Source organism: Danio rerio, chromosome 10, assembly GCF_052040795.2.
Source record: "Danio rerio strain M-AB ecotype USA chromosome 10, GRCz13ab, whole genome shotgun sequence".
Lineage (NCBI taxonomy): Eukaryota > Metazoa > Chordata > Actinopteri > Cypriniformes > Danionidae > Danio > Danio rerio.
Window position 1 is genome coordinate 17,162,406 of NC_141030.1, and position 17,408 is coordinate 17,179,813.

The following is a 17,408-nucleotide window of genomic DNA, read 5'->3' on the forward strand; positions in this document are numbered from 1 at the left end:
TCGAATATCTCAGTTGGGAAAGATTTTCACTTGTCCTATAAAAAATGATTATAATTTACTACATTTAATAATTCAATAAAAATAATTTAATAATAGAAAATATAGGTCAGGTCGGTATCCTCAGCAGTAAATATATGGAGAACTTTTATACAAATGTTACCGTAAGAGAAGTACTTAAACCAATATGGTAAATAAAATAAAAAATGCAAATTTGAAATAAAAATATAAAGTGTTATTGAGATAGTATGGGTATTAATGGCCAGATTATGTAGCTATATATAAATAAAGAAAAATTATACCTGATTTAAAAAAAAAGGTTTAAAATTTTAATTTTTGAGATTGAAGACATTTTAAGACTTTTTAAACCCCACGGACAACGTGTATAGTTTTATGTCTGCAAATATTGATTTACAGATGTTAATTTGTGTTAAATATATATTTAAATTCAATTTGATTTCAATTAGATTACATGTTACAAGATGAAGACAGTGAAGAGGAGGACGGATCACCAACATCAGCAGGTCTGTGTGATTTCTGCATGTCTGTTATTTCTTTGCTCACACTTTTAAATGTCATTCTCATAAATGTGCCAAAAGAATCAAAGATAGGTTTTTGCAGTTCTTTAAAGAACTTTTTTATATATAGATTTTAGTGTATTAAACACTTTATTTTCATGCACTTTTTAAGCACATTTTAGGATTTGGGGGCATTTTGGTTGATCGTAATTATTTTTATTATTATTTTGTAAAAAATATATTTAAAATGCACATTTAAGTGCAATTCTTTTGTCACAATTTTTCAAAATTTGTATATAAATTTAATGAGCAAATTTAAAAACTTTTACAATATTTTGTAAAGCTTGTAACACAAAAATAAATGTTTGCCATTCATAATGTAATATATATTTTTGTAAATAAAACATCCGAAATGTGCATTTTATATGTTTCCTTTGCAAAAACAAATGCCATTCTTAATGTAATAAATTAACTCTTTTTTGTTATTTTGTTTTGTAAAGAAAACATCCAAAATAAAAATTTCTTAGCCACAATGGTCTCTAGATTTAATTAACACATTTAAACATAACATTTTGGAAAACTTGTGACACAAAAATAAATGTTTGCCATTCTTAATGAAATCAATGAACTGTGTTAATTGTGATTTTTAACCTATTCGCATGCAGTGTCTTGCCTAAACAATTCCTCAAGGAACCATCAATTCCAATAAGAACCTTTGTATTGTAAATGAATGATTGTCATCTTTTGCATTTGCATTCAGGTTCACAGACAAAACTAACTCACAGAGTGGAATTTGTTTGATGTTTTTTTGGTTTTCTATTTTTTTCCAGGTCGACCCACGGTTCCACCTCCATCGTATCCACCACCGCCAGTTCCGTTTCAGTCGTCTAGAGAAACCCGATCGAAAGGACCTCCGCCTCCTCTACCACCTCCATTCAAGAAACCGTCCTGCCACATCAAAGATACTCCTCCTCCACCTCTACCGTATGCCCCGCATCTGGAGAAAACAGACTCAAACAGACGCCCTGTCAGCCCCATGCCCCCTTTACCTCCTCCTGTCAGTCTTAAACCTCCGCCAGGCCCATTCTCCACAATGCCTGCCTGCGAAAAGAAGTCCAGCGTCACTTTTAATCACTCACCAGCCACTTTACCCATCGTGGAGAACCTGCAGAAAGTGATGCTGATCTCTGCAAGTAAAACAAGCATTTCGGGTCATCATTTGGAAGTGAAGCCTTCATTCGGACAAAGGCCGCTTTCACCTCATCTGTCCACAAATCACAGCACTCTGGGACAGATAAACAAGCCCCCAGTGCCAAACAAACCCAAACCCGGAAGACCCTCATTCCAGTAAGTGTCTTCTGTTCGTGGTTGTGTATTCAGACATTTATGGCTATGGATGTGTTTACAAACAGCTAAAACCAAGACTTTAAAGGTTTAAAACCAGATATGTGAGAAAGAGAATACAATACAAAATCTCACATCAATTAAGTTTTTCCCTGTTTATTTATAAATATATGACTACATGCTTTAAAAGATGTCATGTGGTGCAACCGTCAAAATAATTAAAGGTCATCAAATTTATTGACTAGAAATGTAATGTGGGGCAACCATGAAATTAAATCAAATTAATAAAATGCAATGCTTAAAAAATACCATGGGGTGCAATAAGCAAAGTAATTGAAATTAATCAAATTTAATGGTAAAAAGTGACATGTGGTGTAACCTTGAAAGTAAATAAAGAAATTTACTGACTATAAATGTGATGCAATCATTAAATTCAATTAAATGTATACAGTTGAATGCCTAAAAATATGCTGTGTTGAGTAACCATCAAATTCATTGAGATTAATACAATTTACAGACCCTAAAAATCGAATGTGGTGCAACCATCAAAGTAATTAAAATCAAACAAATTTAATATTTCTTTAAAAAGTCATGTGGTGCAACCATCAAAGTAATTAAAGGTCATCAAGTTTATTGTCAAGAAATGTGGTGCAATCAATAATTCAAATTTAATGGTTGTAAAAAATGTCAAGTGGTGTAATTGTGACAGTAATTAAAGATAATCAAATTCACTGACTATAAATGTAATGTAAAGAAATCATTAAATTAAATTAAATTAAATTAAATTAAATTAAATTAAATTAAATTAAATTAAATTAAATTAAATGCATACAGCTGAATGCTTATTAATATGCTGTGTGGAGTAATCATCAAATTATTTGAGATTAATACAACTTAATGCCAAAGTTTTTATGTGGTGTAACCATCGAAGTAATTAAAGTTAATCAAGTTTATTGACTATAAATGTCAATAAGTCAATATGGTGCAGTCATGAAATTAAATGACATTTATAAAAAAAGTTAATGCTTCTAAAAATGTCATATAGTGCAACCATCAAAGTAATTGAAATGAATCAAATGTAATGGCTCTAAAAATATGTGGTGCAACCATCAAAGTAATTAAAGGTAATCAAGTTTATTGACTAGAAATGTGATGTGGTGCAGTCATGAAATCAAATTACATTAGTAAAATGTAATTAGTCTAAAAATGTCATGTGGTGCAATCATCAAAGTAACTGAAGTTAATCAAGTTAATTGACTATAAATGTGATGTGATGCAGTCATGAAATTAAATGACATTAATAAAATGCAATGCTTCTAAAAATGTCATGTGGTGCACCATCGAAGTAACTGAAATTAATCAAAAATGTAATGGTTCTAAAAATGTCATCCAGCTTAATCATCAAATTAGGTGAAGTTTATTAAATCCAATGACTCTAAAAATCTAATTAGATGATAAAATTATTAAAACAATTATTTTTTAATTACTATAAGAGTAGTAAGTATAATATTTTAAGCATTTAATAGCTTGATTCTTGTGATTTAATTTTACCACAGACTTTATATATATATATGAGATTATTTATACAACTAGCCTGTGCCTTTCTTCTCAGAAGAGCATCGCCGGATGGACAAAGTTTTCGTTCTTCTATTGAAGAGAAGCCTCCAAAACGAATTCCAGACAGAATTGATGAAAGCTCAGATGAAGAGGACTATGAAAATGTGAGTTTCCTTCATTTGATATTTTGCAAACATATTTGATTCCATTTTAATAAAGCACCTGTGTAGTTCACCCTGCGGTTTTGAAAGATATGCTGTAAATTTACTCACCCTCACCCTCAGGTCAATCAAGATGTAGGTAACATTTTATCTGCAGTAGAACATAATTGTGGTCATAGACGATTCATGAAATAAATAAATAAAAAAAGCTTTGAGAGTTTAAAACAAAGTATAAATAAAGGAGAAGCAAATTTAATATGTTATTTTGAGAATTGAGGTCTTCTGAAGCAAAATGATCAGTCTATGCAAGAAACTGAACATTGTTTACATAATTATTACCTTTATTTCACACTCACAGACGTCTTTTCATAGCAGTATTATTTTCATTTGCATGTATATGTTTTGTTAGCTCAAGCAGCTGTTTTGAAATTGTTTTATGAATCACCATTCATTTTAGCTTAAAAAAATCTTCTTTAATGTACTAGTGAAGAAAAAAGACACTTTTGAGAAGCTGAATCGAGTCATTTCCTGTGACACATTCAGTCGAAATAGATTGTGGGGGACTTGACTTCATTTCTCAAATGATCTGTTTTTGTTTAAGCATTGCAACATTTCCAAGATGTATTTAAATAAAAAACGGAAGGTCATCTTGCCTTTAACCAAATTTTGTCGTAACAACGTTGTCTTTTGTCATTAGGTACAATTGCCTCCCTCTGTCTTTGTGAACACGATGGAAACCTGTAACGTGGAAAGGTAAATTAAACATTATGTCATTTTGATTTAGCATTTTATATTTTAGTAATTCTTTAAGCATCATAATTACTATAAAAACATGTAAATAATTAAAAAAAGTTTGCTTGAAAGTTTCCCTCAACTAACGCTCTTTAGTTGTTTGTCTTTATATTGCTGCCCTCTAGTGGACAGAAGTTGTATTGCACAGTGAATTGTTTGGTTTTGAATTAGAATTGTTACACTTACAGTTTTTCTCAGTCGCTTTGGTGCATTCTCACAACACCATTTACATTTGCACAACAGTTAATGCATATCTCAAAACAATTAGTCATTTGTGCACATCCTAGTAGCAGTTTCTCATTCCTTCCAACAAATTGCAGATGCTTTTGGACATGCATCAATTGTTTTCATACAACTCTCTGCTATTTATAACATTATCATTTGCTTCTGTCATGTCAGTCAAAATTAACTAAACTTGTGAATGCTAAATAGTCATTGCATATAAAACTAACAGTCCTCATTTCATTACTTGAGTCATTACATACAAAAATGTTGAACTAATTGTCAAAATCTGTCTAGCAATTTTTATTTAAAAAATTAAATCTTTATTTTTTTCTGAAAATGTCTTTAGCAGGTTATCAGCTAGGTTTTGCAGTTTGTACTAATTGTTTTGAGAAATGCATTAACTGTTGTGCAGAAATGCACTGGTGTTGTGAGAAACGCACCAAAGCGACTGAGAAAAACTGTAATACTAATAGAAATATTTTTCTATTGACTTCTATGAATCTGTAATCGAGACATCGACTTTTCATTTTAGATATTAGATCTTATACTAGCAGTAAATATTAGTTGCCTACTTACTTTGGATACTATTAGCTATTATTAGATAACATTCATTCATTCATTTTTTTCGGCTCAGTCCCTTTATTAATCCGGGGTTGCCACAGTGGAATGAACCATCAACAATCCAGCATATGTTTTACGCAGCGAATCTTCCAGCTGCAACCCCATCACTGGGAAACATCCTTACATACTCATTTACATACATACATTACGGTCAATTTAGCCTACCCAATTCACCTGTACCACATGTCTTTGGATTTGTGGGGGAAACCGGAGCACCCGGAGAAAACCCATGCGAACGCAGGGAGAACATGCAAACTCCACACAGAAATGCCAACTGACCCAGCAACCCTCTTGCTGTGAGGTGTTTGTGCTACCCACTGCCCCACCGTGACGCCCTATTAGATAACAGTAGAACATACTCATTATAGACACTAGTAATAACATTTAATCTATTATCAATACTAGCATCTATTTATGTTGTATACAAGTATTTAAAATGTTACTTCTAAGATACTAATTCAGGATTTATTCAGGTTTCTTGACACTTAAACATGTTTTACTGTGTTAGATTACACTGTTTATTTTGTTTACTGATTGCAGACTTTTTAGAGACACATACAATCAGCCGCAGAATGGACTGTACTGCATCCGAAAATCATTAACGGGGAAAACGTCACAGGTACAGCCAACTTACTAAGTACTTTAAAGTACTTCAACTTACTATTTTAGTATAATACTTATATAGCATTATTATAGGATTACTATACTATAATATTATTTTTTATTTTTACTGGAATTTCTTTTACATTTAATTTTATTTGATTTTAGCATAATGTTTATGAAGAATATATGAAGATAGATAGATAGATAGATAGATAGATAGATAGATAGATAGATAGATAGATAGATAGATAGATAGATAGATAGATAGATAGATAGATAGATAGATAGATAGATAGATAGATAGATAGATAGAAAGATAGTCAAGTGCATAATTTAAATAAATAAATAAATAAATTAATTGTTATACAGTTTTCTTTTGAAATCTAATATAGAATGTCTTAAAAAAGTAAACTATTTATTCTATCATTTATTTTATAGGAGATTGCTATAAGTATTTGTCTGTATTAGATTAATGCCTTGTTTTTTATGTGACACAGGTACTTGTTGTTTGGGACTCTGGAATAAACAAAGCCAGAAACTACAGGCTTTTTGAGGAGGTTAGTGTTTCCATATTTTCCATATATTGGTAATAGCACAAGCAAAAACAAAAAAATAAATGAACGAATGGTTTTATAGTTGGATAAGTTGTACGATATAAACAACTCATTGCAAAAGATTTACAATCAGAATTATGTGATGTAAACTAGGATTTGCAGGGCATAAACTCTGAAACTCTGAAACACAAAAGAAACCCAGAATAGCAAGACATAAATGCAGAATTACAAGACATAAACTCACAAACTGAGAGATTTATTAAGAACTCTATTTATTCAGAACTCTGATTTATTCAGAATTCAGATCTCTTAAGTGAAATATGAAAACATAATAATAATAATAATAACAATAATAATAATAATAATAATAATAATAATAATAATAACAATTGTGATATAAAACTCAAAAAACAAATTGTAAAAAAACTGTTGAAAAACAGTAAAAACAAACTTATATCCAAAATAAAAGTTTGATTTTAGATAAGATGTGTGTTATAAATATTTAATATGTATATGTAAAACAAACACATCCTTAAAAACAAAACTATACAAATCCTTTTTTGCATACATAGATATTTAGATTTATATAAAATTTGTATCATATACATACACACACACATACACACACACACACACGCACACGTTATATCTAAATATAAATAATACATTTCTCAAATATATTAATTTATTTGAATATTCATATATATGTACGAAATAAATATATCAAATACACACACATATATTTTGTCAAAACGAATTATTTTTATGCAATTAATTGCGGTTAATATTTGCCCAGCACTAGTTAAAACTAGAAACTGCAAGAATTTGAAGGTTATATTCGCAGTTCCAACAACATGAATTAAAATTAAAATTGTTAGATTTTAAAAATCTAGTGCTAAAAAATGTTTTAAATCAAAGACATTTCAAGTTCAATATTTAATGCAAATTTCAGTCTTCAAATTTCACAACTACTGTTCAAATTTCTTCCCAGAGATGGGTTGCGGCTGGAAGGGCATCCACTGCGTAAAAATGTGCTGGATAAGTTGGCGGTTCATTCCGCTGTGGCGACCCCGGATTAATAAAGGGCTAAGCCGACAAGAAATTCAATGAATGAATGAATGTTCAAATTTCAAAACCAACGCAGTTGTGAACAAGGCACAATAGCCTTTTTACTGGTTTATTTATGTGACGAAAGCAAGCTTCTGTAGTCAAACAAATTATTCATTCTTGCCATCTCTTTTCCGTATACTTCCAGGAGCAGCGTATTTATCTGGAGACGGACGTGACGTTCACCTCTTTAGCTGCTCTGGTTGAACATTACCACAGTCACCCACTGCCCAGCAGCAACAACTCCATGCCCAATTACTCGCTCTGCTTACATTTACCATTCGGCTACACCCCGCCCAGGTGACCCCGGCCTCGGTCTCACACTGAAAAACCTGCTGCTCCTTCTGGACAAAACACCTGCATCCCATCAGGACACACAAGCACTGTGAAGAAGATTGTCATCATCACTGCCAGCAGACTGCGCTACAATTAAAGCTTCACAAATGTGGACACACTGTTTGAGGTCCAGTGCTTTCAACAGTACTCAGCTGATTGCAAGACTGATTTCTGAAGGATCATGTGACACTGCAGACTGGAGCGAATATTATGCTGAAAAATCTGCATTGACAACTCAGGAATAAATAGCATTTTAATGTAATAGATTCAAGCAGAATGGCCATCATGTTACATAATATTTTAATTCTGTATTTTAAATGTACAATTCTGTCATTTTGATCCAAGAACTTATTGATCAAATCCCAATCCTTGGTGAGCATAAAAGATTAATATATATGGTGTATAGTGGCATAGTGGGTCAGAGGTTAGCATTGTTGCTTCATAGCAAGAAGGTCGCTGGTTCAAGTCCCGGCTGGGCTGGCTGCATGGGAGTCGGTTGCTCTAACAAGGAGGCTAAAGACCGTGGCCTCTAGCAACTGTCGCTAGAGCACCTTTTGAGATCAGTGGAGTGAGGTTTACCTGCATAGCACTTTGCTTACTAGCCTCCGCTACACTCACCCCTCTAAAGCTCACTCCCATCCCGGACAAGCCCCCATATGTACCAACCGGTCCTACTGCAACCAACCCGGTTTGAGCTGGGATCAAACCGGTGATTGTTAGCATGGTAGTCGTTTGTTCTAACAAGGAGGCTAAAGACCTTGACCTCTAGCACCTGTCGCTAGAGCACCTTTTGCGTTTAGAGGAGAGAGGTTTACCTGCATAGCACATTGCTTACTGGCCTCCGTTAAACTCCCCCACCCTAAACCTCACTCCCATGGACGAGCCCCCACGTGTAACCCACCGGTCCTACTGCACCCAACCCAGTCTAAGCTGGGATCGAACCAGCAATTCTTTGCATAGGAGTCGGTTGCTCTAAAGCCGCCTTTCCACTGCACACAACATTGGGACACGACTATCAGAATACGCCCTCTTGTGTCAGTCGCACAGAATTTTCAGTTCTGATGTGCACCATGGGAGAGAAGCTGTTCTCGCAGTGTTCTCTAAAAATATTGCAGGGAATGTGGAGACAACATAAAACATTATATTTATTAACATTTATTACTTTATTACTTACATTTATGAAATGTTTAGTTTAGTTTTTAAATATAGACTTTTTCTGATTCAAAAAATAACCAAATAAAGTCCTATTTCTTATCTCGCGCGCACGGACCTGCTTGAACAACACTGGAATACAACACTTCCGGTCGGCCGGTCGCTTACGGTCTAGTCGCAGGAGTTTAAATATTTCAACGGCTCCGCAGCTCAATTCGAATCTGAATTTTTTACATACGGAGATGATCAGAACTCCATGCAGCTCCCGGACTACTCTCCATTGGAAATGAATGACTTCCGGTCTGTTACTTGTCGTGTGAAGTGGAAAGGAGGCTTAACAAGGATGCTAATGTCCATGCCTCTATCGTCTTCGCTTGCTGGCCTTCGCTACACCAGCATCTCAAAGTGCAATTTAAAGGCTTAACTAGGCTGGTTAGATGGTTAACTAAGCATGTTAGGTTACTTATTTCTCAGCGACAGATCCCAACAGAAGTCAATAGCAAAAAATAATGTGAATTATTTGTATTAGAAGCATAGTTAGTCACTAATGGTATCCATCAAATGCATACTATTGTGTAATAAATACACTGTAAAATCTGATTTGTTGGCTTCATTTGAAAAAACTTATAGCAAAATTGGCATTTTTATCAAAATTAAGACAACGTAACAGTTCCAAGTTGACAGTTACAATGGGTTCACTTACATAGTTTTTAAATAAAGTCAACTTGTTACTTTTAAGGCAATTGGTTTACTCATGTTAAGTAACTAATCTCTTTTTATAGTGTAAGAACTAGTATTTATTGAATATGTACAGTGCACTGTAAAAAATGCTGGGTTCCACATGAGTCTTTCATGTTGCTCCAACACAAATTGATTAAATTTACTTAATTCTTTTTACAAATATAAGTGAATTTAACATAAATTAAGTCCTTCCCCAAAAAACTCAAGAATTGTGTTGTTTCAGCTCTTTTCAAATTAGAAGTTTGAACAAGCAGCAAAAATCATTTTTGAGTGTAAACTTGATGAAAAGGAAACTGAAATAAGTACTAGTATATTGATTTAAACATTAGTAAATTGTATAGATTAAATGGCTTGCCTGAATTTCTTTAACGTGCATCAAACTTAATTTACAAAGATTTTTTGCCACTATCCTTTCGAACTTAAAGGTGAATTAACCTGGACTGGGTGAACTACAACATACATACACTGAAAAAAATGATTTCAGCAAAATTGTTGCAAACAATTTGAATGAGTTGATTTTAAATAAACAAATTAAATATAGTAATGCTCAACTTAATTTCATTATTTAAATTCAGCCAAAATAAATTGTTTACAACCTCTTACCTTAAAGAAAAATAAATAAATTCCGGGAATCATTTTTAAATATTTTTTTCTGTGTGTCTCAACTTAAAATGAAATGTAAAACCTAATTTTATGTTAAGATTCACCAAAAAGTATGAAAGCTTATAAAATGTAGAAACATTACAAATGTATATCGAAGTCAGTCATGTTTGTTATCAGGTGCTGCACATGATCCAGAATGACGGCTCTGAAATCCCACAGAAACCACAGACTCCGATGACGTCCGACTGTAAAAATAACTTCCTACTGTATAATGCAAAATTATATGAATGTCATTGCAGTATTTCAGTCATATATGTTACATTTTGTATAAATTGTGTATTATACTGTACATTATACAAGCCATTTAATAACTGAATGTAATGATGTTTGTACTTTTGACACTTTTGAGCTGAAGTATGCACACTGTAAAAATTAAAATAATGTTTAGCACTGGACCAGGCCTATTTTATTTACTGTGCATAGCATAAGGATAGTAACAATATGATGAAATTTTCTTGAAAGTGAACTCAAAATAGCTTGTGCATATATTACATCAGTGTTTCATAACCACGTTACTGGAGGACCACCAGCACTCCATGTTTTAGATTTCTCCTTCGTCTATCACACCCATTACAGGTCTTTCAGTCTCTGCTAATGAGCTGATTATCCAATGAGTTGGTTTGGATAAGGAGACATGGAAAATGTGCAAAACTGGTGGTCCTCCTGGAACGTGGTTGAGAAGCACAATTATTGACCTATTGCCTAATGTTTCACAAACTATTATTAGTTCAAAATGTAAAATTAGTTGTTGTTGGGTTATTTAGATTTAGATATTTACATCTAGAAAGCTAGTTATGGATTTAGACTCAGCTGACTTACAGCACAGGATTTAATGTGCAAAAGAGTGCCTGCATTAAAGAGAAGCTGCTGAATAAATGATCATAACAAAAGATGATTAAAATTTAGTGCGACTCTTTTTCTTAGGGAAATTGAAAGTGAGCTGTAACAGCAGGACTTCCTGAGAAGAGACTAAGCTTGAAGTCAAAAAGAGATTTTTTTAAAGTGTGAATGATAATTTAGTTCTACACTGCAAAAAAAATGCTTTTCCTATTTAGATTTTTCTAAGTAAAATAGGTTTCTAGTCTCAAAATCTAAAATTTCTTAAATCAAGAGGACAAGCAAAAATATTGTGTTGTTTTAGGAAATTATATGACAAATTAAAGTGAGTTTTTCCTTAAAACAAAATAAAAATAATCTTTAAGCCGAATCTAATTAACCTTATGAGACATTTTAAATCAGATTAAACTGACTTAAAGATTAAATAACTTAAAATTAAAATTCGTGATTGACTCAAGTTAATAATTTGATATTACATTAAAAGCATTTGCTGTTGTGATAGGGTGGCACATTGGCTCAATGGTTAGCAATGTCGCCTTACAGTAAAAAGGTTGCTGGTCCCAGTCCCAGCTTGGTCAGTTGGCATTTCTGTGTGGAGTTTGCATGTTCTCCCTGTGTTTGCATGGGTTTCATCCGGGTGCTCCGGTTTTCCTCACAGTCCAAAGACATTTTGTATTGGTGAATTGGGTGAGCTAAATTGTTCGTAGTGTATGTGTGTATGTCTTGGTCCTCCAGGTTTGGGGTTGTGCGTTGGTCTAACGACTCATCTCGTGAAAATTTAGATGTTACGAAACACTACGGCTAAATATCAACTTTGAGATAAACGGCCCTGGGAGTAAGTATATTTTGTAATGACTTACTGCTAATACCTAGTAAGATCACCCACTTTTTATATCTGTAGATTTTTGCTTAAATCAATTAGCAAATCCATTTAACATCTCAACTTGCATCAAGTTAAAATAGTTTAACTTACAATATAATTCAAACATATTTGAAAATAATCTTGTTCAAATGAAAAACAAGATTATTTTGCAAACCCCATTGGCAGATTATTTTGCTTGTTTTGAAAAAAAAAACACTTTATTTTGACCTATTATTTCTTAAAACAAGAAAAAATATATATTTTTTGCTTATCTAAATAATGCTTCTTTATTTAAGAATAGAAATAATTCACAAAATAGTAGGGAAAACATTTATTTTTGCAGTTCCACACTATCGATTTTTGTTTGAAAAATGAAAGAATTAAGATTACAAATTTAGGTGGACTGAACATAAAACAAAGTTGTTTTAAAAAACATTATCCTCCCCAAAAAAATCAAGAATTGTGTTGTTTCAGCTCTATTTAAATAAGTAATTTAAACAAACAGCAAATTACATTTTAAATGTATGTTATAAAATAAAATACTTCAATTTAATTAAACTTTATAGCGCTTTTTACAATGTAGATTGTAGATCAAATACTGTTTTAAAGTCCGATACAAGAACTAAATGATAAGATATTTAAAGACAAAAAATATATATTTGCCATTTTATCTGTCAAGAAAATAGGTTTTACCAAATTGACAGCATGAAGTTTGTAAACATTTAAAAACATACTAATTACTTTTGGACCCTTAACAAGTGTGAAGCACAAATGCAAACTTGTAATTCGTACAGCATCCATCTGATTGAAATGTAAATACCTTCAAATTAAAGCTGACAGTCCACAGTTAAAGCACATCTTAGATTCATTTCAATTCATTTCAATCAATTGGGTTGTTGTATAGAGACAAAAATGTTAGAATTAAAATGTTAATTAATCTTTATAGCGCTTTTTACAATGTAGATTGCGTCAAAACATAATAGTGAGTACTTATTAAATTAACGAGAGGTTAAAGACTAGATTAATTAAAGACATTGTAATATTACAAAAGTAAAATAAATACTGCATGTTTGCTGGAAAAGTACACAACAATATTAATCTGCCAACTGTTTTTAAACTGATAATAATTCTTTAGAATAATGGAATACATTACATTTAAATGAGCTTTATATAAAAAGAATCTTTTAAAATTGTATACAGTTTTACTGTTTATGCATACATTTGTGAGAAAAATACATGCATATATTTGTGTTTTCCTGTTTGTTTGTTTTTTGTATTTTTTTTTTAGCACAGCAATAATGACTGTCCCATATTTAACCAAGATTTACAGAGAAGACACTAAAATGTCATTTGTAAAAAATTAAGAATTTAGAGTATATTGCAAAGAATCCTGACTGGATCCTGTATTCACACTGTTTAAAAAAATCCTGGTTCTTTTTCATTTTATAAGCTGAATCAAATTAACCTTCATGAGTCATTTTAACCTAAATAACATTAAAATGACCTATGGCTTGAATGACTTAACATTCAGTTAATATATGATTGACTTGGGTTAATAATTTATAATTAAATTAAAAGCATATGTTGTTATGACTTATTGATCAATTACTGTTTTAAAGTGCATTACAAGAACTAAATGATAAGATATTTTAAAGACAAAGCACCCCCAAAACATTTGCTATTTTATCTGTCAAGAAAATAGGTTTTACCAAATTGACAGCTTGAAGTTTTTAAACATTTAAAAACATACTAATTACCTTTGGACACTTAACAAGAGGCACAAATGCAAAGTGTTGTAATTCCTACAGCATTCATCTGATTGGGATGTAAACACCCTCAAATTAAAGCTTAAATTAAAGCATATCTGTTTCATTTTAAATCGATTGTGTTGGTGTATAGAGCCAAAAATGTTAGAATTGTGTCGACGTCAAAATATTTACTGACCTAACTGTATGTATGTGTGTCTGTATTTGTATATGTATATGTATATATATATATATATATATATATATATATATATATATATATATATATATATATATATATATATATATATATATATTGATTCATTAATTTTCTTGTCAGCTTAGTCCCTTTATTAATCCGGGGTCGCCACAGCGAAATGAACCACCAACTTATCCAGCAAGTTTTTACGCAGCAGATGCCCTTCCAACCGCAACCCAGCCGTGGATGGGAAACATCCCTCACACATTCACACGCACACTCATACACTACAGACAATTTAGCTTACCTAATTCACCTGTACCGCATGTCTTTGGACTGTGGGGTAAAACGGAGCACCCAGAGGAAAACCTGCTAAGCAAGCAAACTCCACAAAGAAACCCCAACTGAGCCGAGGTTCGAACCAGCGACCCAGCGACCTTCTTGCTGTACAATAAATTAAAAACACATTAAATTGAATACAATAAATTCCAAACTAAAAAACAAGTTCACAATCTAACTATGCAGAGTTAATTATTAATTATTGTTATTTTTTGTTATTTTCATGTTCAGTATGGAAGGAACGTTCCATTATTATTGGGGGCCCTGTTTTTTAAATGAAGTATATAATGTTAAAATATTAATGGTTATAGACAGATTTGACAACTTATGATAAAAAAATTTTATAAGGGCTATATAATTAAAATAGGCGTCTTGGCATTGGTCGGGGCCCCCTTAATTGTCACAGCCATGCAGCCTAAGACCGGTAACTAAGCAGGGCTGAGCCTGGTCAGTACCTAGATAGGAGACCACATGGGAACACTAGGTTGCTGTTGGAAGTGGTGTTAGTGAGGCAGCAGGGGTGCTCCTGAGGTCTGTGTGAGTCCTAATGCCCCAGTAAAGTGAAGGGGACACTATACTGTCAGTGAGTGCCGTCTTTCGGATGAGACGTTAAACTGAGGTCTTGACTCTCTATGGTCATTAAAAATCCCATGGCATTTCTTGTAAAGAGTAGGGGTATAACTCCGGTTTCTTGGCCAAATTCCCTCCATCGGCCCTTACCCGTCATTGCCTCAAAATCATCCACATCCACAGAATTGGCTTCATCACTGTCTCTCCACTGCCGCTGTTGACCTGTGGCAGCCGTCACGTCATCTTAAGGCCTGTGAACACCAGGACGCTTTTTGCTTGTGTTTTCCATTGATGTTTAACACAAAGCACAAAAGCGTCATTTTTAAAGAAACGCCTCATTTTTTTTGCTTTGACGCATCGCATCAAAACTTTCTCCACCAATCAGATTGGCACTTTTGATGGTATGCACGGAGCTGCTGGAGTTAGAGTTAAGAGCACTTGGAGGCACTTAAGTGCAAAACTGTCAATGCGAGCGCACATTGAAGAAGATGCCAAGAGGCGATATGAACGTGGAGCTGCTTATTGCACTGGTGAACACTAATCAATTCTTCATCGCTAGAGCTGGAGCTGCTACTTGAACCATCCATGTTTGTTCCAATCGCTAGTAACTTTAACAACAAGCGTATCAACTATCTCTCTTCTTCTCATGTGTTATAAGTGGGTGTCAGAAGCTTAAAGATGTGTATCGCCATGTAATGTCTTCTGCTCGACGTCAGTGAAAATCGGTTGGGTTTGAATCCGGAAAAACATCTCAAAAAACGCTGATAACAAACGCAAACGATAAAGCGTCCCGGTGTGTATGAGCCTTTACTGTACGCTTATAATAAAAGCAGCGAAAGCGTCAAAGTAGCCGGAAGTCATTCATTTTCAAAGGAAGCCCGCAGCGATAATCGCCAAGGAGCATCGTTGCATGTTTTCGGCAGTGTAGGCGTCGAGGAGAGTTGAAATCAAGTCAACTTTAAGGCCCGTGCACACAAGACATTTTTTGCTTGCGTTTTCCGTCGACGTTTAACGATTCGTGACTATATAAAGGCTGCCAATGTATTCGTGCACACCAACACGTGAAACGGCAGCCGCAAAAACGCCTCATGCTCGTTTTATTTATTTGACGCGCCACAATAAAACCTTCTCCACCAATCAGGTTGGCACTTTTGTTCACATGCATGGAGCTGCTGAAGTTACCGTAAGCAGCACTTGGAGGCGCTCAAGTGCAATACTGTCAATGCGAGAGCACATTGAAGAAGAGGCGATATAAACGTGGAGCTTCTTATTGCTCTGTGAATAATAATCGGTTCTTAATCGCTACAGCTGGAGCTGCTACTTAAACCATCGATGCTTGTTCAAGTCACAAGTTACTTTTACAACAAGCATGTAAAATTAACCTCTCTTCCTCTTCTTCTCTGGTACAAGCAGGTGTCGGAAGCTTAAAGTTGTGTAGCGCCATCTAACGTCAAGGAGTGATTTTGCATACTCTTCCGCTTGACGCTAGTGAAAATCGCTTGGGTTTGAATGCGGAAAAACATCTCGTAAAACGCTCACGATAAACGCAAACAAAAAGCGTCAAGGTGTGTAGGAGCCTTTATGGTAATGAGCTATGATGCAGTTAGGCAGCAAGCAAACAGAATGTAGAAGTCCAATGCTTGAGAAGATTCCAGAGAACACAGTGCTGTAAATTTTGTTTATGACCACAGATGTTCCCAAGGGTTTGATTATTGCGGTTGCCGGTTTTCCAATTATTTGCAATGTTTTCTTACAGTACATTGAAAAGTTACTGATGAGTTTCTAATGTGCATCAATATAATATAAATACAGTTGAGGTCAGAATTTTTAGCCCCCTTTGATTTTTTTTCTTCTTTTTAAAATATTTTCCAAATAATGTTTAGCAGAGTAAGGAAATTTTCACAGTATGTCCGATAATATTTTTTCTTCCGGAAAAAGTCTTTTTTTTTTTTTTTTTGGCTAGAATATAAGCGTTTTTTTTTATTTTTAAACACCATTTTAAGGTCAAAATTATTAGCCCCTTTAGGCTATATTTTTTTCTCGACTGTCTACAGAACAAACCATTGTTATACAATAACTTGCCTAATTACCCTAACCTGCCTAGTTAACCTAATTAACCTAGTTTAAGCCTTTAAATGTCACTTTAAACTGTATAGAAGTGTATTGAAATATATCTAGTCAAATATTATTTACTGTTATCATGGCAAAGATAAAATAAATCAATTATTAGAAATGAGTTATTAAAACTATTATGTTTAGAAATGTGTTGAAAAAAATCTGCTCTCTGTTAAATAGAAATTGGGGAAAAATAAACAAGCATTTTAAAAATTCAGGGGGGCTAATAATTCTGACTTCAACTATATATATATATATATATATATATATATATATATATATATATATATATATATATATATATATATATATATATATATATATATATGTGTGTGTGTGTGTGTGTGTGTGTGTGTGTGTGTGTGTGTTT

General features: G+C 33.2%; 1 protein-coding gene across 3 annotated transcripts in view; it reads left to right on the plus strand.

The window, feature by feature from the left end:
- sh3bp2 (SH3-domain binding protein 2) overlaps nt 1–10,766 on the plus strand; it is a 52,801-nt gene extending 42,035 nt beyond the window's left edge. For 2 of the 3 annotated variants that reach the window (XM_087270274.1, XM_087270273.1), the window contains 7 exons: nt 465–521; nt 1,346–1,862; nt 3,472–3,580; nt 4,275–4,330; nt 5,756–5,834; nt 6,316–6,375; nt 7,628–10,766. In XM_087270274.1, coding sequence (XP_087126400.1) covers nt 465–521; nt 1,346–1,862; nt 3,472–3,580; nt 4,275–4,330; nt 5,756–5,834; nt 6,316–6,375; nt 7,628–7,783 — 1,034 coding nt within the window. In that variant the 3' untranslated portion in view covers nt 7,784–10,766. The remainder of the gene's footprint in view (nt 1–464; nt 522–1,345; nt 1,863–3,471; nt 3,581–4,274; nt 4,331–5,755; nt 5,835–6,315; nt 6,376–7,627) is intronic. The other variant, XM_087270275.1, reaches the window with a different exon arrangement.
- Nucleotides 10,767–17,408: the final 6,642 nt, after the last annotated feature.